At 38.6% G+C, this 25100-nt stretch overlaps 3 protein-coding genes across 3 annotated transcripts in view; 1 reads left to right on the forward strand and 2 right to left on the reverse strand.

Annotated features, from left to right (window-relative positions):
- LOC124303838 (neuroendocrine convertase 2) lies at positions 1-24346 on the reverse strand. Its single transcript, XM_046761566.1, has 12 exons — positions 23792-24346; positions 13368-13472; positions 12852-13110; positions 12042-12079; positions 10148-10224; positions 7735-7999; positions 6594-6806; positions 6149-6249; positions 4880-5113; positions 4106-4270; positions 2262-2379; positions 1-276 (listed from the first exon to the last, which is right to left on the reverse strand). The coding sequence occupies exons 1-12, from the start codon at positions 24086-24088 to the stop codon at positions 112-114; spliced, it is 2037 nt and encodes a 678-aa protein (XP_046617522.1). The 5' UTR covers positions 24089-24346; the 3' UTR covers positions 1-111.
- The window catches only part of LOC124303840 (CDAN1-interacting nuclease 1), a 47446-nt gene that overhangs the window by 5701 nt on the left and 16645 nt on the right, over positions 1-25100 (forward strand). The gene's annotated exons all lie outside the window — the stretch shown is intronic.
- The window catches only part of LOC124303837 (uncharacterized), a 15834-nt gene continuing 9270 nt past the window's right edge, over positions 18537-25100 (reverse strand). Inside the window, exon 3 of the mRNA XM_046761564.1 lies at positions 18537-18547. The gene's annotated coding sequence lies outside the window, so the exon portion shown is untranslated. The remainder of the gene's footprint in view (positions 18548-25100) is intronic.

The raw sequence follows: 25100 nt of genomic DNA on the forward strand, positions 1-25100 counted from the left end.
TTTTAACGACGTTCCGTGAACCCCGCTGTATTGGGGTTGGGGAAAATGTTTTCGGTCTCTCTTGTAATGCCGCTTCGTCTTTTGTCGTTTCTCAACCAATTCGCCTGATCGTTATATGCCGGTCGATCTCTCCTCGTGTGCCTTCTTAACGATCGCCAATTTCGAGTGAGGATCGGCTGCCGGAAGTCCCGTGTACGGCGGTTCTCGGGTTCCGTGAAGCATCAACGTCCACTCTTTTATCCAACCGTGCTGCGGTACCTTTGAGCTGAAACTCACCTGCAAGCGCCATTTTTTCAAAATTTCTTTCAACTTTTGTTCATTTTTTTTTTTTTTCATTTTATACGTTTCTACCAGCCTTGAGCGATATTCGAATATCAGACAACCGATATTCGTCCCACAATTTTCAAAGTTTCAAACATAAGAGAAAAATATCGAGACAAAATGAAAGTATGGGTAAATTATTTCGGGCAGTGATGAAATTCCGAATTTGTAGAGTTTCGAGAGTGCAAAATTTGGAATTTTTTTGTGGCGAAAATTGAAGCAAAGAAGTGAAAGTTTGGAGAAGCATGAAAGTTTCGAATGATCCGAAAATCGACGATCAAACTTCCGGAAGGACAAAATTCCGAAGAGGCGTAACTCCGACATGTCGAAAGTTTCGAAAGTGCGAAAGTAAGAAAATTAAAAAATGTGAAACATCGAAATTCCGAATAATCCAAGATTTTCAGTTTTATGCATTTCCGGCTTGGTGAAATTTCACCACTTTGATCTTTCTTCGCTTCGGACTATCGATATTTTTTCTTTCGGAATCCTGGTCATTCTGATTTTCGGTTTTTCTCATTTTTTTACGCCCACTCGTCGATTAAACTACGCTGTTCGAGTACATTCTAATTTTCGAAATTTCACTCTATCGAAACTTTATTTTTCCGAATTCCGCTCTACCGTAACTTGAATTTTCGGAATCTTGCCTTCCGGAACTTGGATCCATCCATCGGCTTTCCGATCGTTCGAAACTTTGTCGTTTCTTCAAAGTTTGATTTCTCTACTTCAAGTTTCTCCCCAAAATAATTCGGAATCAGGCGCTTTCGGAACTTCAACCCCGCCCCTTTTATTCGGAAAATAAACGCAACCACAGCATCGATTTCTTCCCCAAGTTTTCAAACTCAATCTATCATATACGTATGTGCTCGAATTCACAGAAGTAAATGATGAAAATAACAAAGTTCAATTTGTACGATATTGAAACCAGAAAGTTTCCGACTTCGTAACCAGAGAGAAATTTCTCCTTTCGCGATATTCCGCCTCGCTCATCAAAAATATACTAACAATATCGCAAGACACACGTACGTAAATACATATCTGTTTACATTACGTAACAAGTTTCGCAGAAAGTTTAGTCAACTCCGTATAATAATCATAACGATAATGATAATAATTATAATGATGATAATAATGATAATAATAATAATAATAATAAGAACATAGGGATGTAATATCGTGTCCTACGCTTTTCGCACAAGTTTGTACAACCTTGCGCGGTGAAATTGTATGTAAACACTGGTAATACAAACAGCTATAGCCGTACGGCTAAATCGCGAGAGCCATATTGTTTACACGAGATATTTGCACAATCGTATAAACGGGACAGAAGTTAGTTAGTTTACTGGGACGAGTATACTTGAAAAGCTTCGTCAGTCCGAGATAAGTGAAAGTTGTACCTACAAAGGGGGAGAAATCGGCACGTTTGCGCGTAACGACAATAAAAGTTCGACAAAGTTTCTGGAAATTTGAAGCGCTGGGTGGAAATTTTTGTATGAGAAAACTCAGGACTGTCTCGGAATGTAAAATTCTCTCTGAAATTTTTCTCAAGTGTATACAAAACATGTTGCAAATAATGCGTGTAATTAATTGCGAGGAATTTCTTTTTTTTTAGAAATGAAAAAAACTTGATTCGCGAACAAAAAAAAAAAAAAAAACTGAGAATTTTTAAGGATCAGACTATTCGATTATTCAAAATTGGTGAAATATTGATTTGACGGGCTTGAATTTTGTTTAAAAACAATGCGACGAATTTCAACGAAGGAAGCCTCGAGCTCGTCGATTGAATAGTATGAGAATTAAAAATGGCTGTCGGTGTTTTTTTTTTTTTTTTCCCCACGAAGTGCCATAAAGAAAAAACAGCGTTTCTTTAATTTTTCTCGCTACTTTGGCCTAGGGGTAATTAAGAAAATTTAAGTATCAAAGATGAAACGATTTCGACTCACCTCCAAGAGCCACGTACCCTGGGGATATTCGCCCCAGGTATGAGTTGTCATGAACGGCCACTTGGTGAAACCGTCTCGATGATCGTCGTCGTTTACTCTCCGGCTCAAAATCATCGATCTATAATTCATTCGATCATTCGATCACTCTTGCTGCGTTAAGGTGTACGTAAGAAAAAAAAAAAAAAAGAAAGAAATTGCGAAGAAATATATCCTCTTGGAAAGTGTTGAAATTGTGCGTTTCCTCTACCCGCAAATCGTGCAAATCACAAGAATCGACTCGTCCCCGTGTTGTTTCGGTGTTTATCAGATCCGTTTGCCTTTTTTTTTTTTTTTTTTTTTGTCCATCATCGTTGGAAATTTGTTTAATCAAATTACCTTTTACCTCGGTCAAAGCGATTAAACGAAATAAGATTATTTATTCCAATTTATTCATCACTGGCAGAATTTCGCGATTAAAAATTTATTCATTTACTATATACAGAGCGGAGGAGAAGGAAACGAATAATCGTCAAATCTTTTTACCAATGTGTCGTCGCGGTGTTGAATAAAAAAAAAAAAAAAAAAAAAAAGAAATTCTGTTTCAAGGTGCGGGTGTTTCGCAAAGTAAGAAATGATCGTTACATCTCGGTACAAATGAAATTAACTGCGAACATGCGGGGGGAGTATAATTGATGGTATAATAAATTAGAAACGGGATGTATTGGCCAGACGGCGGAGCCGAGGATGGACAGAAATAGAGGGCGAAGGGAAGGGGCGGGGGTAGGAAGGGAGGTTTCATTGATCGAGGGCATGAAAGGGATCAGAGAAGCAGCTGGGGGCGAAGGTCGGGTGGATCAGGCGACAAAGTCGCGCCTCTGTCGCCGTGGAGACAGAGACAGAGAGAGAGAGAGAGAGAGGGGGGGGGGGGGGGAGGGTAAGGTTTTTTGCGAATCCTTTGACGTCGTGAGATTATCCTTTGAAGGCTTCCTCGTCGCTAAGTCGCCTGATTAATTATTCATTCGTTCGTTCGTTCGTTCATTCATCGTCTAGTCTGGCTACCGCTGTTGCTACCCAACTGCGTGAATCATGATCCGAATATTCGAGTTTCGAGAGAAAAAGCTAGGAATCTGAATTTAACCTAGAACGATTGTTGGGGGGGGGGGGGGGGGGGGAGCGAAAAAATAAGTCCGAATCCCAAGCGAATTTGAATATCCCGCCGCGATAGTTGAGGACGGCTTGTGTTTTCGTCTGGAAGGGACACCGATCGTTCATTACAATTTCCATTATCCGGGAGTAGAAAAAAAGTTTTTCCGCCCGGATGATTTTTGATTTAAAAAAAAAAAAAAAAAAAAAAAAAAACAACAAGAAAAAAACAAGAAAACCGTTACCGGAATAGGTGAAAAAAAAAATTAAAATAAATAACGTTACCGTTCTAGGATCAAAGCACGAAAAGACAATTTTTGAATTGACAAAATGAATAATGTATTGTTTAAGTTGATAACGTGATTGTTATTGATCTTGTTAACCTTTTTTTTTCGGGTTTTTGTTTTTGGATCTAACGAATTACGCGTCTTCGAATCGAACGAACGGTTTCTTTCACAAGTTCTATAGTTTGGTGAAAATTCAACAAATCCATTCCCTGTCCGAGGTGAATCCAATTATCGGTGTGAAATTGTCGAGAAGCGAGGGATCCGGGGAATTTTTGTCATCGAATTTCTGTTTGCGTCGATCGTTTTTCTTCATCTTCTTTCTCACCCCTCCCGTTGGGGGGATGAAATTGGGCGAAACTGGGAGAGGGGGGGGGGGGGGACGGGATGGGATTATTGCCTGGCTAATTGATCGGCTGAGCTTTTGATCCGCTTTACCTTGTTCCCATCGGCGACGTCAAAAACAGTTCGACGTCACCTCGACGAGTCGCGTTCACAGTTATCACCGCCTGTACGTGCTCCAGGTAATTCACAGCGTAATCCGTTCCCGCGCATGCGTCAGTCTTGATCTTCAACAGGATCGATCGATCGCTCGGCACTTCTCTGCGCGATGTAAATTTTTTTTCATTTTATTTATTTATTCTTTTTTTGTTAATCAAAGAAAAAGAATAACCGATTTATAATTATGTTATATAATGTAATAATCGACGCAAGTTTCAATTATTCGATAAATTTTCCGATCAATCGATTGATAGATTATTTATTACGAATTGACAGGGACAAATGATAAATCGATCGAAACAACGATGATAGATTCGCACACGGAAAAACCGATTGGTAGGAAAAAATAATCGATTGATCTAAAAATAACGGTAAAAAAAAAAAAAGAAAACAGTATTCCTGATTCATCGATCGCAAGGAAAAGTAACAAACCGGAATTCTTGATCGGTATATCAATTGAAGAAAAAAGAAAAGGAAAGAAAAATTTGTTCGTGATAAAATCGTAGAGGCATATGAATTGATTTTCGAGCGATGAAAAAAAACATCTTCCAATCATTTTCAGTCTTTTTTTTTCGCAAGCTTATTCTTCTCTCTTTGTTTCTCGTTGGAAGTATTTGTTATTCCAAAAAATACGACATTGTTGCCGGAAACGTTTTTTTTTTTTTTTTGTTTTTTTTTTTATTTTTTTTTCACCTTCAATACGAGACTTACTGCATATTCAAAACGGATCCCGCCTCGCAGTGATAACGAGGCGGTACCGTCTTCCACCTTTTGGCAAGCGCCACCATCGATCCAGCGTCGAGAACACCGTAGCCAAATAAGTGATTGAATTCCAAACCTACGCCGTTCATCGTCCAGTGAAATCTTCCCTTAGCGTCGAAGAGAGAATTCCGCTTTGAGGTCAGCACCGTCAGATGCTGGATATCCCGCCAAGTCAGTTGCGGACTGAAACGATTTCCCATTGTTTACGATCAGGAACATTTTCTTTATAACACCGCACACTCGGATGAACAATTTTTTATTCGAACCGAAATGAAAGTGGATTTAACAAAAAAGTAAAAAAAAAAAAAAAAAAAAAAGAAAACAAAGCAAGAAAGTTTCAAAATTTTGCGATTCAAATCGATTGAAATTTGTACGAAATCGAAATTGATGTCAATAACAACAACAACAACAACAACAACAACAACAACAACAACAACAATAATAATAATAATAATAATAATAATAATAATAATAATAACGAAAAAGCATCCGCGATAATTAAATTAGGATAAAAAAAATTGTAGGGTTTTCATTTTTCTTCTCTCTCATCATCGTGTCTCGAAAGTAAAATTTTTCAAAGTCCCAGTTTTGTATTTCTTTTATTTTCATTGCTTGAAACATTACAAAAGGTGGTACAAAGATTCTAAAAAAGAAAAAAGAAAAAAAAAAAAACAAGTTGAAACAGTCTTGATTAGATCTCGACTCGAGCTACGCGCAGGTAAAACCGGGGCGAGTTCAATTATCCCGGTGATAATCAACCCCCGTGGGAAAGTTTCACCCCGACCTCCTATAACACGGAGAACTTGTATACATAGCAAGTATCCGCGATATTAACACTGTGCAAAGACGAGACATGAGAAATACGGTATTATCTTATAAACAAAAGATCCAACCTCCGTAGGAATATATTTACACGATAATTATTTTAATATAATACCAAGTTATATCTCCTAAGATACGATCAAATGTCACGGGGTAAATTAACACCCGCCGATCCGACGCTGCAGCTGTGCTAAATTAACAATGCTCCGGTAATATATATATATATATATATATATGAAATATTGCACCCTCCCACGCGTTTTATCTCTCCCCTATAACGTCTACGTATTTTTACGTCTATTCGGTTACACGCGAATAATAATAACAATAATAATAATAATAATAATAAGAATAGGAATAATAACAACAACAAGAACAACAACAATGATAACTTACTTAGCCTCGAGTGCCAGGGCGAAAACTCCGGCTGCCTCAGGTGCGGCCGCTGAAGTACCGCTGTGAGTGGTTGTGCATTTTCCGTACAAGTCAGTCGTCGCCTGATGATTTTTTTTTTTTTTTTTTTTTTTTCGAACGAAATTAAAATAACGTCAATTTTTTAAACATTTTTTCGAGACGCAATCGTCGCTTATATAGGCATATATATATATATACGGTACAATGTGAGAAAGTGTGAACATTGAAATATACAGCTTTTTTTTTTCTTTTTTTTAGTTTTTTTGATCCCCCGGAACATGAAACGCCTAAATTCTTGCGAGTTCTTTTTTTTTTTTTTTTTTAAACGCGACATTGAATTCAGGGGTTGAAATAAATTTGTAAATTCGAGTCGGAGCTTTCGGGATATTTTGGTTATTTTTTCGAACCCTCTGTACGTGGCACTCACCACACCGGTGTTCGGATCCTTGGCGCCGTTGCTGAAAGTGGAGGCCAGAGTGCTCGAACAGCTTTCGTCGTAATGGGCGTTTTGACCGTCGTTGATGGCGCTGTTGATGCTTACGGTCCACATGCTCGCCGCGTATCCATCGCAGTTGCAATCGTCCTCCTCGCCGCCGTCCCCCGACGCCCAGACGTAAATGTTCCCCAATCCGTTACGACCCTGGTCAACAATGCGTTTTCCTTTTTACCCGAATCTCGAGTCGTTGCGAGGAATTTTAAGTTGCGATCGTTGAGCGGTTATAAACACAGTCGGGATTTTTCGAAGATGGATTTTTTTTTTTTTTTTTTCATTTTTAGTTTTTCAAATTTACATATATTCGAGTAAATGTAGAAAAAAATTTCACGCCCGTGCGACAAATATTCTCACAAGTTACGCGCGCATTTCCAAGACAACCCGGAGTGTTTGAAAGTACTTTTGAAGTTTTTAACGCGGGGTTTTTTTTTTGTTTTTTTCTTTTTCAAAACTATGTTTTCAATGTCGACGAACAAGATTTCTCGGAAACGGCTCAACCGATCGGTCTGAAATTTTTACACAAACTTTGTGAGTATATTTTTCACTTGTTGATCGAAGCTTTTTTCTCGCCGATAAATATTTTCCAATTTACAAACAAATTAGGGCGAATTTTTGAAATTGATTTTACGTTGTTTATTTTTCTTTTAATTCCGAGAAGCCTCCGTTTTGTTAGAAATTATCATCTCGCTTGTTCCTTCTGTCCGTTTTGTCTACACTTGTGTCTAACTATTTTTCTAACCATTTGTCTATCCATCTATCCATCCATATTTCGAGGTTCCTACTTCGAGGTGAGAATCGTGAAAACAGCGTGTTCAAAGTATCTTACCGATGGATTTATTGCGATTGATAGGTAGCTCTTATTTCGAAGTCGATTCAAAGAAAAGTTATATGGTTTAAAAAAAAGAGAAAACAAATAATAATCCATCTTTCTCAGTCGATATACAAACTCTGTTACAATCGCGAAGTACAATATCAAGCGTTCGGCACTCGTTGTATTATATTTATTCCTACAATTCCCTCGGCCGATTGATCCGAAATCCACGGTTGTATAAAGTTCGATGAAAATTCCACTCACCTCGTTAACCCCCCTAACGATCGCCCGCATCGTCGCGTTTCTGGGTCCGTCGACGGTTTTTCCGTCGTCCGTCGGCCCCCAGGATGCGCTGTAAATGTCGATCAGGTTCGGCTCGTGGCCCATGCTGTTCGCCTCTATGAGATCGGTCATGTAAGGCTGATCCAGCATCCGGATACCGGCTATTTTCGAATCGTATGCCACCCCAACACCGCATACCCCGTTGTCCCGAGCCGCCGCAACTTCCCCGGCGCATCGAGTCCCGTGGCTTTTTGGGTCGAACGGAAGAGGTGAAAGAATGTAAAAAAGGCGAGGATTCAAGATATTGAATTCCTGTACGATGTGAGGAAATTTCAGAAACCAAGCCGGTCAGATTTTTAAACAACAACTGTAAACGATCTTGTCTGAATTTGGACAAAAATCAAAGTTAACGGCTGTGCTCTTTTTTTTTTCTTTTCATTTCTTTTATTTTTACAATCATTATTATTATGATTTTTTTGTTTTCTACCAATTAGACGCTGCTGTTAAATATCTCGATGATGCCATCATCGTAATTTCTTTACGGACAAAAATTGTTTAAATACTTGTTAATCTCGGATTTGTACAATTTTTGTGAACACCTAATTTAATTTGTAAGTTTTGAGCATCTATACATATGTTATTTTGCTTAATTTCGTGTTGTAAAAACGCGGTAACTGCGACCGAATGAAATTATTTTTGCAACCTTCACAACTGTCGGTATATAAAATATCTTTTTTCGCGTTGCTGCTGACGCTTTTTCCCTTTATGTATAATTAATAACCGGAAATTCTTTTTACTATGGAAATTTTTCGACAAAACGCGTTAACGTATAATATACTCGACGTGTTGTTGAATAATTCATGTATAGGTACACGTATCCACATGTGGACATATATATATATATACGTATATCTATGCATTATAAATAAGCACCTACACACACACATATATATATATATATATGCTCTGGGTGGATGTAATCTACATTTTTAAAATTTGTCTCGCCTTGTTTCGTCCCAAGGGTGAAATTACGTCCCAAGTATAACGAGATAACGAGAAAAAAGTCCCGAGAGGGAGAGGGGAAAAGGAAATATAAAAGGGAGAAGAATAAGCACAAGGATTTTTCCACGTTTCTTATATCGTGGGCACTATAACCGTATATATATATATATATTTCTCTCAGCGTTAATTCTGGCATTGTGACGCCCAGCGGTGGTCGCGACAAGGGTGTAATAATAACATAAAAGCACAAGGACGCGGCTATAAAGCTGCGCGAAGTTCTTGATGACAATAAGAAAAAGTTGGAACGAAGATGAAAATTGGGGAAAAAAAATTATACGGTAATGACTTTCACCGTGAGATGTTTTTCTCTCTTACGTTTTTGTCTTTTTTACGAGACGATAACTGGGGACTAATCAGCTGTGTAACGCGTTGGGGCCGGGTTGAAGTTTCGAATTTGAAAAGTTCAGAATGCGAAACTTGAAGGAAAGAAATGAAACTTTGAAGAAACAAGAAAGTTTCGAATTGCCGGAAATCCGACGGCTCAGAGTTTCCGAAATGCAAGATTACGAAAATTCATCTCGCGACGGAACAAAGTTCCGAAAGTAAAGTTGCGATAAAGCAAAATTCCGAAATTTAAAATATACTCATATAAGCCTGGTTCAATTAACGAGTGGGTGTGAAAAAATCAGAAAAACCGAGAATCAGAGTGACCAGGATTGCGAACGTAAAAATATCGAAAATCCAAAACGAAGAGAGATCAAAGTGGTGAAATTTCACCGAACCAGAAATCCACAGAAGTGAAAATCTTCGATCATTTTGAATTTCGACGTTTCAGATTTTTACATTTTCTCATTCCCGTACTTTCGGAACTTTGACTCGTCGTAACTACGCCCTTTGATGTTTTGCCCTTTCGTAACTTTGAGCGTCGGGCTTCGGACGAATCAAAACTTTGATGTTTCGTCAAAATTGAATTTCTTTGCTACAACTTTCACCGAGAAAAAATTCGGAATCTGGCACTTTCGGAACCTTTCAACTCAAAATTTCAACCCGACACCGTATTGAGTTTGATAAATGTTACCTTAGGATTCTAAAACTGCGCCTGCAGGGGTAAACACTTTGCAAAAAGCCATCATCGGCCAATTATATAACGCCGCAGAGCTTCGAGCTTACTAATTTACTCCCTCGTTAGCCGCAAGGTTAATTATCGTTTAGTCGTCAGAGATTAATCCAACACATATATATATATATACATATATATACATATATATCGATTAAATGCTCGGACAAGGTCACGAGCTATTTTCACCCCGTCAACTTTTTTGCAGAACCATGAAACTTGGAGCTGACCATTTTTTCAATCAGCCCCGTTTCCCTCTCGTTTTAATTATCTCACCTGTTAAACCAGTCGTCGGTGTATCTGGGATACGGATACGGATCGTTGCTGCTGAAGTCGTACGACGCCTTTGCGTTCTGAAAGTAAAAGGATTGAGAGAAGAAATAAAAGAGAGTTAAAAAAAAAAAAAAAGGGAAAAACCCGTCATACCTACCCTATATTTAAATCAATACCTAGCGAAAGCAGCGAGCTTGAAAGCTGCAGAGAATTGCGTTATAATTTCGCAAGGAATCGAGGAGGGGTATCGATTGGTGGAAATTTCGATCTAAAATCAACCCCTAAACGACTTTCGATTACGTCCAACGATAAAAACATTAAAAAATATCGCAATTTTTATCGTGAAAAAATAGAAAAAAACAGCCTTTTGTCTCTACGCATTTGTGAGGTGAAATTGCTTGGCTGTAGATCGATAAGAAACCCTTGAAAGTTTTTTAATCCCAGTAAAATGAAATGAAACAAAATTATCTCTCCGAGGCTCGGATCTTTTTACAACGTGATGAAAATTCACCGATTCCAGGATTATGATGCGCTTGAACTGAGGTCAGCGTTAGGGAGTGGAAAAAAAGTTGACGGATTCTTTTTATTCGGCTTTTATCGCGGTTAAACTCAGGCTGATAAATTGAAGGAAAAGAGATAAAAAAAAAAAAAAAAAACCCCGGTTCGTCGAGAAGGAGACGCGGCCACTTAACGACGACACGTAAACGTCAGCATCGTTAATCCATCCCGACTTCATGGACCAGAATTGACGAATGGTTGCGTTTGTAATAAATATACGCATATGGGGCATTCCACACCGACTCAGTAAACGATTGACCATCATAATTGTCAACTTTCCTTGAACGACCCTTGAAAATGTTTCGAAAGAAATGTACAAATTTTTTTCAATCGCTCGTTTTGTACCCTACGATTATTTTAAAACCATCCGAAAAACACCGAAATTGATTGTTACGAAGCGAGAAAAAAAAAAAAACATCTCGTTTCCGAATCGAAACATTTTCTTTTTTGAATTAAATCTTTTTTCCTTTCTCGTAAAAATCAATTTCGGTGTTTTTACAAATGGGTTTAAAAAAATGATAGGGTAAAGACCCTTTGTAAAGACGAGTGATTGAGTAAATTTGAAAATTTTTTTATTACACAGCTCTTTCAGGGATCGTAAAAACGTTGAGAAAATCATTGGTGAAATTAAAAAGTGTCACGGTCAACTTGTTTGCTCAGTTAGCGTGGAATGCCCCGTAGATATATGGCAGGGATGAAAGGCTGCGTCCTGCGGGACGTCTAGTTGACGTTCCACGTTTCGCGTCGCGACGCTTTCTGGCTCGTTTGTTAAGGCGGACGTGCGCGTCACTCTGCATTATGCTACGTTATCTTAACTCGAGTAGGTGCCTACATAGCCGACATCCCACGTCTCGCGAGTCAAATTTGCAAAACGGTTGATTGAACTGATGGAGGGGTTAAATATTGATGACTGTATTACAACACATCATGCAAATCAACCACTGATTTGACAAAATTTTATTCAGTTGTGGTGTCAGATTCATCCGAAAAGATAGACGCGGTCTGTGTTAAAGATTCTAACGTTTTGTCAAAATTTATCTTCCAAATTTGGAGCACGTACATTATTTTTTTTTTTTTTCAAATTAGTCACAACGAACGAACGAATCTACAAGATTTTATCAACGATTTTAAAATTAACCACCAATATCTGTCGTACTTTCGTTCTTAATTGCAGTATTTTAAAAGACATCGTTGCACCTGGTAAATATGATAATTTGATAAATGTATGTGATACCGAATATCCAACCGCGTTGTAATTTCAAAAATTAGCAAAAACATTTCCCACTTTCAACCCTTGCAAATACTGCGAATATCTGTGTATAATTTTCGTATGACTTACATAATTGTACTTCAAGTCCAGGTGCATGTAATCCACTCCTGGAACAGAAAACCAACGTGTCGTGAAAATTTCTTCAAGTTTGTAGAAACGTGTGAGGAACTCCATGCGAACCCGACCAACGTCCGACCCTCGCGGTTTCTGATTTTGTTGAAAAAAAAAAATTTTCAGATTTTTTATTCGGCTGCTCAAATATTTATAAATACATATTTAAAATAATTTTGAAAAGGACTTTATTTTAACTCTAAAAAATTTTCAGAAACTGTATTTCCTATTCCAAACATTTTTGAGACGAATCCCATGATGCGCTGATTTTTCCCCATTTTTCTTAACGCTTTCAATTTTTTTTTTTTTTTTTTTGTTATTTGTTCGACTAAAACATTGTTTGAATGGTCCAGACATATTTTAAGTAAAAAACACAAGTTTTGAAAATTTTTCAGGCATTTTCGGACGATTTAAACAATGTTTTAGTCGATAAAAAAAATTGATAAGAAATTTGCTTATTTTTAAAAATACGGTTTTCGAAAATTTGAGTATTTTAAAAAAGATCATTTTCAAAATCACCCGCAATATCGATAAACAATTAACCAGTAGCACAAAGAATCTGAAAAAAGTTCAGTACACTGTTTCAGAGCTGGGACGATGTCGGGGAAAAATTTAGATGAAAAATGAAAAATGGCGAGACACGCATGGAATTCCCCGTATAAACACCGTACACGTTTAACGACGATCCATTTTCCCCGAACAATTTGTCAGTCTTTCCACGCGCGGTGAAATTTAGCGTAACATCGTTTCGCATTTTCTCCCACTAACCGTCGTCCATGATGGCAGTCGTGACGTTTTTCCCCGTAACTCCCTGCGCCCAAGCCGCCTCGACGTTCAAATCCAGCTTCGGCTTTCCTCCGTTCTGACCCGTGTTTTTCAGGTACCATTGGTACTGAAAATAGGGATCGGTCGGGTCCTGACTGCCCGAGTTTTTCATCTCCTGGAGCGGCACCAACTGCTCGATACTCAAGGATTTGTAGCCACGTTTCACGCGTTTGAATCCGGACTGCTGAACGGCCGTGTGAACCTGAGGGATAAATTTTCACCTTCGAATGATCGAACGGAGGTGTTTTTATTCGACGTTTCATTTCACTTTTTTTTTTCTTTTTTTTTTACCACAAAAACACCTTCGCCGATTGTTTTACGCCAAACTCGCACCTCGACGTCTCCGAATATAGCCAATCCTTACGATCAACAATGTTGTCCAATGTTTAATCGGTAGAAAAAGAACCTACCGAATATCCAATGAAATTGAAAGAAAATAAGATAAACTAATTCGCTCACCATCGGATCGACCTTCAGTCTTCTCGTGTGCGGTACGGATCTCTTGGTCCTGGCGTGAGGGAGAGCCCGATGGACAAAGTGGTACTCAGTTTTGCTGCCCAGAACCTGGAGAAAAAATTACACAAGGGAATGATGAGGAGGGCGAGGGAGAATCGGCGAAGCTCTCGTCCCCGGGGGATTTTTCGGCTGATTGCAAGTCCTGACTCTACATCTTGTGAAGATCGCCTAGCTGCCTTATCTCGCATCCCTTGCGTAGAATGTAACTTCCACATGCTCTGGGAACGAGTAATAATCTCTCTCTGCCGATCGGTTTGTGCGATAATGATCCGGTCGATTTTACTTTGAGAAATTAATCGGCAAGTGCGAGTCACGGATTTGATTACTTAACTATTATTTTTGTTAATTAATTTTTTTTATCTACAATTCTTTATAAATACCGGCCAATTTTTATTCCAGTTGAACTGAAAAGAGACATCCTTCGATTTTATTGCAATATTGTACACGATGTGTATGGGGGAATATTTAATCAATCCTGTAACACCAAAATTTACTGTTATTGTGAGATTGATAATTGAATTGAGAAAAGGAATTGTCACACGATTATTTTCGTAATTTTCAAATCCATTTATCCAATCTTCAGATGTCATCATTTTTATATGATTTTTTGGAATTTTGTTACTTAAATAATTGAAAAAGGATCGGACAGATCAAAACCATAATCCAATCGGTTCTAAATTTGGAAAATCCGCGTCGATCGAGATCAAAATCATTAAAATCCGGTAACTCGTTCTCGAAGAAATCGTCGGACAAAAAAATTGATCGCATACTTACGTACGCACACAGACGTATATCTAAAAGTCATCGGAGGTGATTCTCTAAACTTCAAAACGTCGATATCCAATGAAAAGTCAACTTTTCATTTTCGGGGTGATTACAACAACTCCCTTTTTCCCCCCTCAAAACAGAGAAACGTGAAGTTAATAACGCGTGCAACCCTTCATCAGCTATAAATTTCCTAATTTGACATGGTTGAGTATACATATGTATATATATATATACACATATGTATTCGTTTCGGCGTAATCAAACCCTCATTTTATCCAGCGTACATATCGCACGTGTAAAGCTACGTGCACATTATATACCTACACGTGAGCCAAGCTCGCACGTTTGTCTTTCACATGCGTACCACGAGCCAAAGCTTAAATTTATATCACATATACGCATATCCATCATTATTCATTCTTTTTTTTCTTTATCCTCTCCCCCGTCTCCCACCTTGCCGATCGCTTTCAGAATGAATTTTTCAATACTCGTGATCATCGTCGTTTCAACGTCTATGTACGCACAAGTGTATATACGTGTATATATGTGCATATGTGCATTGTATATTGTACATAGGCACGTGCATGGTACACACATCGCATCCTAATTCGCGGATCAATCGTCATCGGGAAATGGTGAATGCCGGAGATCGATCTTTCTTTCGTTCGGTAGGTACTCGCATGCGTGTACATCGTACATATGTATATCCGTGCCTATGTGTTAGCGACGTGCTAAATCCTTCGTATGCGCACGCATAATGTGTGCGAAGCGTGAGATTGTACACGAGCAATCCATTTCCTCGTAAATTTCTCTCCAGCTGCAGGCAATTCCACCTTTGATATATGCCCAAGTATATAGATAAAGCTATGCGTACCTACTGTATGTATGTATGTATATATATATACACGTATGGGGAATTTCATGAGATCTCCGTCAAGATTCTACCTCGATGTCTCAGATTGGCTTTATCATTTTCCGTTTTATGACGCAATCGCAAAATTTTTATCAGAATTTTTCGACCCGGAATCCACTTTCTGTAAAGACTGAAGAAATTCCGTAAAATCTTATAAAATGTAAGAAATTTTTTGACACCTGTTCGAAGATGGAGATTTCGTAACTTCGAAAGATGAATAAGAAGACTGGAAAATAAAAAAATTTTTTTTTTTTTTTTAGATAAAAATTCACATAAAAGCTCATTCTTCTTATTTATCTTTCAAAGTTACGAAATCTCCATTATCTAACAAGTGTCAAAAATTTTGTAACGTTTTAGAAAGTGTGGGTTTTTGTTTCAAGTTTTTTTTTTCAAACGCCAATCTGAGACATCGAGGTAGAATCTTGATAGAGATTTCATGGAATGCCCCATATATATATACATGTATATACATATGTAGGTGTCATCGTCGTCGAGTTGAATCCCGAATTCGCATGTCGGTTTTATCCCTTTTATTTATTCACCACTTTTCCAACCCCCCATAGCTTGTATTATATTACCATTTTCTCTTGCGGATTTCGACTTATCAATCCCCTCGTCTCTCGCTTTGTGTCACCTGGCGACACATATTTTAGATACGTGGGAGTCAATGTGACCTTTAGCTGTTATTTTATTGTTCTTGTTGTTATTATTATTCTTGTTTTATGCAAATCTGCTTGTGACGGCGAGGCGAGGGATGAAGAGAAACGGCGAAAGAGGAGGAGAGACGCGAATGTTCGATGTACGCGGATAAAATTGACGTTACGTGAAAGCCGAGGGTTCGCTGTATTGTCAATAAAATTCAAGGGATGACGTTGAATAACGAAAAGAGCCGGGCTTAGGGAGTAAAAGTTTAACAAGGGTGTAAAAGAAAAACACGCGAAACGACTTACGGAGGTTTCTAGCCCCTCGAAAAAAAACAAAAAAAGAAAATATCCAATCTTTGCACAATAGTTGTGTGTAAATATAAACGTTATTAGCGAGTTGAGAAATTTGTATCAGAGAATGCTATAAACTAATTAAAACTCGTGATTCAAGTTCAATTTCAGATAATTTGACGTTGATTATTCCGAAGAAAAAGTTTATTTGATACAACTTTATTACGCAAACTCAAAGTAGTAGAATAATGATTTTTTTTTTGTTACGTTTCGTTACGAATTCACGTTACTGACTCGAACTCCTCATATCTTGTGTTTCGCTATACGTTTATTCAAATTTATAAACACATATATTTGTTTTACAGGTGAAAAAGAAAAAAAGAAAGATCCTTTCTCAATTATTTAAGTAACAAAATTCCAAAAAATCATATAAAAATGATGACATCTGAAGATTGGATAAATGGATTTGAATGAAAATTGATGCCGTCGGGTTTTGGGTCGCGAATCACGAATCTAAGGTCAGAAATGCGGAATTTTCAATTTGGCGTAGGTATTCGATAAGCTGAAAAACAAACTAAAATCGTTTGTATTCTGATAAAAACAAAATGGCCATCCAATACGGTTTAAAAAATCTAAAAATATTCCGATTTTGGTAGATATTAGTAGGCGGAAGTTTTTCGGGTCACCGATAACGAATCCAAGGTCAGACTTCCAAAATTTGTAATTGTCGATCGATCGTAGTGGTTCAAAATAAAAAGAAATCGTCCTATTTTCATGCAGCATGGTGTCCGAGGGCTTTTAAAATCATTAATCACGAATCGGAATTTGTAGTTCGTATTTCGAGTTAGGTACTATCAGTTTTTTATCTGTGAACTTGGAACCTGCTGCGTGAAAACGAAAAAGTCGCGGTCTGGCTGATGGCCAGTCTAAAGCCGTTTGTATTACAAGACTCGATGGGAACCGTAGTTATTTACAAGAAAATACAAAAAGAAAACGAAAACGAAAAAAAAAAAAAAAGCAGAAACAGCAATAAAGCTTGATTTGCGCTCAACTTAGCTATCTGAGAAAAAAAAAATTGGAAATTGACTACCGCAGGGCTTTATCGAGTACTCGATACATCGCGTTGTGTATACATATGTGTACATATATCGTATCGAGTGTAGTCGAAGCTATTATACGCACTTTCGTTTATGCGGTGGGCAGGTTACCCACGTACATTCGTGAGGGAACGATAGAGAGACGACGACGTCAGACGTGGGCGCCTATCGCGCCATTGTGCGTCGTCGAGGGAGCGTAAGGACCACGGTAAGCTCGAAAAAGCTCCCGAGCGGCAGTTTGTCCGAATCCTAGAGCCGTAACGGGATCGCCGTCCCTCTCAGTTAGGGTCAAAAACGCGCCGGACGATTCGGGGACAAAAATGACCATTTTCTCTCGCTTCTTTCTATCCGCCGACGCTTTTCTTTCGTTGTATAATAACTTGGCTTACCCCGATATATGTAATAATTATATATTTTTTTTTTTTTACTTTTTATTTTCCAAGCTTTAGAAAGCTCTCCAAGCTCTCTCTCTCTCTCTCTCTTACTCTTCTTTTTTCCAATTGAACAGATGTCGAATTTGAAAAATCTTCGGCGTTTATTAATTGCTAATGTAATTCTTGATACCGTTTTTTTTTTTTTTTTATTGTGAATTAATATCGCGATTTTCAACAATGAATAAAATCCATCGACACGGAAGCTTTTTCATTACCGCCGTTTCCTTGTTTTTTTTTTTTTTTGTTTTTGTTTTTTTTCTCGACTGCGAGTACGTGATTTAAATTTGAAGAGATATGAGACGAAGAAAATGCTTTCCCTTAGCTTTCATCGATCGGAAGCAGATAATTGGGTGGATTTCTGGGTGGCTGGTCAGAGTGGAAGGTAGAGATTTGAAGAATTTTACACCCTGTTGCTTCGGGATTGAATTCGGTATCCGATATCTGTTTCAGCATCGGCGGTAAATTCCTATCTTTTTTCGTCCCACTTCTCTCTCTCTTTCTCTCTCTCTCTCTCTTGTTTTTCGTATCTGGTTACAACATTAGTCACGGGAATCGTTTTCTCTCTCAAAATTACGTCAATTTTTAGAGTCTGAATAAATCGATTCCAACATTTTTCAATATGCGTGATAAAAATTTTCTTTCAAAACAATTTACTTCATTTCACCATTTTTACGGCGGCAATGTATTTTCTCCTGAAATTTCTTTGCACTTGCTGCTTTTTTCCAGAAATTTGTTAACGGATAAACGAGACTCGCATAATTTATAAGACAATTGTGCGTTAACGTTATGCACATATATATTCGATAAGAAATTGCTGCCCGTTACGATATTCAAATTATTTGACCCGGATAAATCCCTGAATAAACGCGTTGTACGTTGTTATATACATATGTAACAAGGATGGAAGGAAAAATATGTATAAGGAAATATATTCGTTCTTTCAAATTATCCTTTTTCTTTTTTGCACGCTCTTCCGCTCGATTTCATTCTTGAATATAATAACGATTTAACCGATCGTTTGCAATGCCTGCTGTATAGATGACTGGAAACAAATATGCGAACCGAGTATATTTGGCCAAGAATATTATTACATGTGTGTACCTACAATAAATCGATATTCGATAAAAATTGCTAGTTCGTTTCGGCGAATTATTCCGTAGGAAAAAAGAAACCCTCGGAGATTGAATTCTCGTCTGGAGTAACTGAGAGAAAAAAAACTTGCAGAATTTTACGTTCTTCCTTTCGCAAGGAGATTTTTCCATTCTACTCTCTAATAATAATCACTACGATTTCATACGATTTATCCAGTTTCTCGAATAACGATTTGATGCATTTTAAAAACCGGAAGTTAACGAGACGTCGTCGTCGATAATCGAAAAGAAAGAAAGAGAGACCCGCATTTCTACGAAGCAAACTTTTTTCTCTTCCGAACTGAAATGGCTTAACCTTTGATGCGAAGCTCGAGAAATGTGAAGAAAACAGCCCGCCTTTGAACGCCCTTCGACAATCCTGAGTAAATAAAAAATTCGACACGCAGCTCTATGCACACATCGTATATATACAGTCTGCTCCGAATATATATATATATACACACACATATATATATATATATATATATGAGATTGCTCGGAGATCGACTCTGTAAATGACAGCTGATTCGGTTACAGTTTGTGTTAAAAGTACAGAATACGCTTGTTGTCAGGCGTAACTCCGATACGTAACGCGGCGATATTGGCAATTTTGGGAAGCGAACGAACCTGACACCCGCAGTTAGATCTGCTCGTGACACATGCGGGTATGGACAAAGTGGAAAACGGACCGATTAAACCGATGAATACGCAATATTATCTATAGTTTTCCTTGAGGAGATTCGTTGACCGACAATCTTGCAACATTGTTCATTTTAATAAGAGGTTTGTCGTACGTTGCTACCGAAGTATATTTTAAAAAACTAAACTTTAAGATTGTCTAGAATGATAGACAAAAGCTTGGATATCGATGTTTCGTTTAACCCTTTGAGTAATAGTGACTAATATTTTTACCACCTGTTTTATATACATTTTTTTGTATAATTAGAAAGCTTTGAAAACATATCTCATTGCGGTTTTTTTTTTTTTTTTTTTTTCTGATGTTATACTCATAGGTTCTCGATACTCGAGAGTAATTATTGCGATATAATGTAAATTATTATCGTTAGAAACAAATTGGTTGAAAAAAATTGTGAAACTTGAAGGAATAATCATTTCCAAAAAAGTTACCCTTCTACGCGTATACGTGTTTTACATAAATTACTAGTTTTTTTGGGTTCACTGATTACGAATCTGAAATCAGATTTTATTTCATTGTTATTAATGTTAAAACAAAAGTTGGCGGATCCAATATGGCGGACGAAAATTTCAAATTCGATCGAATCCGGAGAAAAAACTTTGTCCAGAGGTTTTTGGGGGCGCTGATTATGAATCTGAAATCAGATTTTGAAAATTCAGTACGACGAATCCAATCAGCGACCCCGAAAACCCCTGCACAGAGTTTTTTGAACGTATTCGATCCAGTTTCAAATTTTTGTCCACCATATTGAACCCAGCCTCATAAATTTTCAAAATCTGATTTCAGATTCGTAATCAAAGTCTCCGAAAAGTATGCAATACTATCTTGTTTTAAAAGTTGACTCGGCACAAAAATGTGCGACTCAGAGGGTTAAAATCTTCTTCAAAGTCACTGGAACGACTATCTCCTTTTTTTAATGGTCAAGTCAATATGACGATTTTTTTTTTTTTTTTTCTAATCATTATCAATGTTTGTGCGGCGCTGTAAAATTAAATATTCGATGACGTCAACGTGATAGCGAAAAAATTGGTTTCATTCAAATTGTATAAAATAACTTTCCGCAGTAAAATGAGTGAAATCGAATCTACTGGATTTTTAACTATTTAGAAGCGATTTCAAACGAAGCATTTATATCTAATTAATTTCTTCGTTTGGTTCAATTAAAAATGAACAGGCTTCAAGTGTCGGATGATAGGAACAAAGTACGAACTGCGAAGAAGAATAAGAACGAGAGTAAAAATTTTTTTTTGTACTCTTTGAAACTGAATAACTTTCTAACCGTAGAGTAAATATGTTCTAAAGTGTGGGAGTGAAAAACTAGAGTGGCCAATAAATAGAATGACAAAAATATCGGAATTTTCAAAAACGCGAAAACAAAATTCATAGAATTATCGAAAGTCAAAAAAGTCTCTGTAAGTACAAAAAGACAAAATATAGGTAGGTGGAAAAAATAGTACGGCAAAATTTAAAATCTGTACAAGATTCTACATCATTAAAATGAATTCTGATATCTTTTATTTTTTTACTTCTCCATTCTTCGACTTTCTACACTTTTTAATTCTACAAGTTGAATTATCGCTTCATTAAAAATTCGATGTCGTCGCGTTTCTATTTTTTCATCCTTCTACACTTTCCACACTACCGTTCTGTCGCATAAAAAATATTTTCCGATCTTGGATACGATTTTTCCACCTCGTAGGATATAAAATAGATAAAAACTATCGACATTTGGCCAACGAAGCTCCTTAAATCGCCCGTCGAAATCCGGGATCAAGGCTTAATCTTTTTTTCCCCCCGAAAGGTAGTCGTTATAACCGTTATATGAAAAACATAGTGATTTACGGTGTTTCGTTATCACCGACTTATAAGTACACACCTATTTCCCGCGATACACGTCACCGTAATTATCAGTGTCGACTGTCGAGTGGGCGACAAGCTCACCGTCGGAAACCGCCGAATAATTACGTGTTTCCAATTTCCCCGTCATCTCCATACAAGGATCTACGTGTTTCCGCTCCCTGCGTTATCGTCTCTGTTCGAAACCTGCGGGCTATTCATGCGGGCGCCCTTTTCGCTATTAGTTCGAACAATCCAACCCGAATCCATACGTAATTCCAGGAGATTTCACGCACAAGCGATGAAACGACAATAGGAACGACGTCGAACTTCGGTCGACCGGAGTAGTTTTTTTTTTTTTTCTTTTTTTTTTCAATTCTTGCAAAAAACAAGCAAGAAATTAACTTACACGCATGATTGCTTACACATTGTTTAGTGTTTTTAGGTATACCGGACTGCAAACATTATTTTTCATCAATTTTATCCCCACGCGGATTATCTTATTTTCTTCCAATCCGCGCAGGGAAATTACAAACTAGGGGAATTTTTATTTTTTTTTTTTTTTTTTTTCTTTAAGAAATTTTACACAGTTGTATAGTCGAGGAGAGAATTACGCGTATACGGAACATCGTCGAGGAATGCGAACAGAGATGTAAGAGTTTGTTTTTTGGCCTCGTTGACTGTTTTTTACCTCCTTGAACACAACCTTGAAAATTTATAGTATGCTCCCGACGGACTGAGCGATTTTTCAAGCTTTTTCGGGAGATGGATTTCGCTTTTAAAAAAATGTTATACACGGGGTTAAATGTACGTTAATTATATACGCAACGAGGATCTTTGAAGATGTGAACTTTCCAATTTCCCAACTTTAGTCTAATTTCGATAGAGCTTGACCGAATTCATCGAGCTTTTAACTTCCGGCGGGATAATTTAATAGCGGTAACAAATGGTAGTATACTTTCTGGTTACAGACGAAAAATTGATATTTATTTTTCTAATCCGGAACTATATTTTATCTGTTGTGGTAAAAAATGAGAGGTGCGAGGGAAATGGCAAACAATAAGCTGTACGTTACTTGGATCGTTTCAGGTTTTGACCAGCGGAATTTGGCGAAGAAATTTAGGCGGATCTTGGAGCTTTTAAGCTATTTAAGGGACGGCTGTCGGTCTTAAAATTGCCGCTCGTTATCCTCCCATTCATACAGAAACAGCAGATGTGCTCCGCGTTTTGATTCGACAAGTTAACCACCCGCTGCCGCAATCATGTCTGGCAATTTTCTCGCTTAAGCAACCCCGTTATTTCGCACTTTCGCTTTCCAAACCTGCAGGGCGCAGGTGTTTTTGCCTGAAAACCGCGAGTTCCGTATCCTGCGTGTACAAAGGTCAGGGTGAAATCGGAAACGTTCATCAATCATCCCACCTCCCCCGATTCCCGGCCGAAAAAAGTCAATCCGGGATTCAACGTCGATTGTGACAAGTTGCGAACTTTGTGACGACAAAAATGAGACACGGGTATTTGGGTAAATATTTTCTACCTTGGAACGGTTATTTCGAGTTCTCGAGGATGGGTGAAAAACGACGTTGATATTGAAGGAACATAGACCGTGGACTGCAGGGTGTGAAATTGCATCGTGGAAAAGCTCCGTCGGGAAATTCGCTCCTCGGAAACCTGACGCTGTTCGTAAAAAAAAAAAAAAAGAAGACGAAACTCGGCTACAAGCCCAAGGACGATAATCAGCTGTGCGAAATGGACGCCGCACTCAAGTGTCGAGCAGTAAAAAGCTCGGGTTCGAGGAAATCTGGTGCAGGTTGACTTTAAGGATGATAATGAAGCTGGCAACGTTGACGTACGCAAAGAAAACGTAAGAGGAAATATCATTGTTGAGTAATTTTAAAATGACTTTGAAAGAGTTGACTTTTCAAAATAACAGTACGTTTTGTTCATCGTGGTTCGATAAATTTCATACATTCCTAAAGGTTCCGAGGTAACGATTTTTTCCAAAGACGCATCGTTACGGTAACTTCAGTAACTTTATCCTCATCTTTAAAGAGAATCGAGAAGGCAAAAATGAACTGAGAACTCTGATGAAGACGGTAAGACAGTGAGTGAGGAAAACATTCGGAAACTCAGAATTTTGAGACAGTATACACTGTGAAAAATGGTGGTGCAGAACCATTTTAGTGATGAACGCGGAAATTGATCGTCGAATAGCGGTAGACGGTGTACGTTTCACAGTCTCTACAAGTTCACACCATATTTTTCCGGACTTGTTTTCAACCATTGGGATTGCGATCCGGTGCAAATTGACTTTAAAGGGAATCCAGAAGGCAAAAATGGACTGATAACCCTGATGCAGACACCGAGATAGAGAGCGAGGATCATTTTCAGACAATATACAGTGTGAAAAATGGTGGTGGAGAACACTGCATAACCGTTATACGGTGTATATTTCGCTGTCTCTGCGAGTCGAAACACACCATATTTTCCCTGTAGTTCAGCAATTGTTCCAAGCTTTGACTTGGGGTTAAAAAAAACTTGACCAGGAATGTTTACTCACCGGTCCTAGATTGACGAAACCGTTTCTGGCGGCTACGCTGTCGGCGACAAAAGTCTCGGCTGGTTGTCTCATCTTGACGAGAAACGAGTTGGTGAATACTTCGACAGCCGGTGTGATTTGAACGTTGGAAAGAACGGCCAGTACGATAGTAAACAGGGTAATACCAGCGGTGCTTGAAACTCGAGGAGTCCTGTTCCGTAGATACAAGGATCCCGGCTTAAGGACGATCTTCTCCGTCATTTCCGCGGCTTTTCCAGGCGTCCCGGCGCCACGTGTCACCCTTGCCACTGGATCCATGCAGTACGATAAAGTTCCACACCGTGCACCAGCCTCGGCAAGTGATCCGCGACGCGTTGTTTCTCAGGCGGGAAACGCTGCGGGTCTTGGAACGAAATGCGGGTGTCGGGCTGCGACTTCCGCTTCAGTATTGGCTTCCGCTGGTCGGCTTCAAACCGGACTATCAGAGGCTGCTGATGGTGCTTATCGAGCCTGCCGAAGGAGCGAACGACATTGCGGGCGGATCACCGACGCGGCGGTTCCTATCTGATTCAGGGGACTCGTTCCGACGCGTTTCACCGCCGCGACGCTTAGCGCCGGATGACGTCACGTGGCCATATTGATTCGCACGCGGAGCGGAGCTTGCGAGCTGCGCAAGCTTGACCCCCACCCCCACCCCACCCCATATCCTCCTCCTCCTACCTCCCTCCCTCCCCCTTCACCCTCGACCGCGACCCTTCGGACACCCGTAAACTTCCAGCCGCCGATCGCTCCGCGGGACGATGATGCCCCAAGGACCAGACGAATTCGGGAATCGGAATTCTCCCCCACCCCCCTACGGCCCTAGTCCCGAACCTTCGCTCCCTCCGCTAACCCTGAAATTCCTGTATTTAAACAAGCCACTGGAACGATGGTATGATCCCTTATCCTGGATCTCCCTCGTGTAATACACACCGTAATTAACACGATATTCTTATTTCCGAGTATATTAACCTCGCGTGTGTACAGAATATGGGTTAGAATTATTTTTATTTTATATTTTTTCTTGTTCGACTTACCAGTGAAGTAAATTTTTTACCAAGGTTGCGATTTTCGTAGTGTTTATACGATATACCGTGTAATAAACTTTTCATCAATTACATGTATATGTATACGCAAGTAGACGGCAAGGGATTTAATTAATTCCAACAGCATATATATATACACAGTTTCTCTAATCTTAAAATTTTCGCAGAGTACATATAATTAACGTGTAAATTAATGATCGTGTCATTAACTCGGGATGCGATCCCCAAGTTTTCATCCCTCTGTT

The sequence above is a fragment of the Neodiprion virginianus genome, chromosome 4, assembly GCF_021901495.1.
Source record: "Neodiprion virginianus isolate iyNeoVirg1 chromosome 4, iyNeoVirg1.1, whole genome shotgun sequence".
NCBI lineage: Eukaryota > Metazoa > Arthropoda > Insecta > Hymenoptera > Diprionidae > Neodiprion > Neodiprion virginianus.

Bases quoted from the DNA above. Each gene is read 5' to 3' on its own strand.
- LOC124303838 (XM_046761566.1), bottom strand. From the start codon at position 24,088: ATGGATCCAGTGGCAAGGGTGACACGTGGCGCCGGGACGCCTGGAAAA. The intron at 10,225-12,041 runs GTAAGTCATACG...TTTTACTTTCAG, and splicing joins TGGACTTGAAGTACAATTAT to AACGCAAAGGCGTCGTACGA. The intron at 6,807-7,734 runs GTGAGTGGAATT...ATTGTTGACCAG, and splicing joins TCGTTAGGGGGGTTAACGAG to GGTCGTAACGGATTGGGGAA.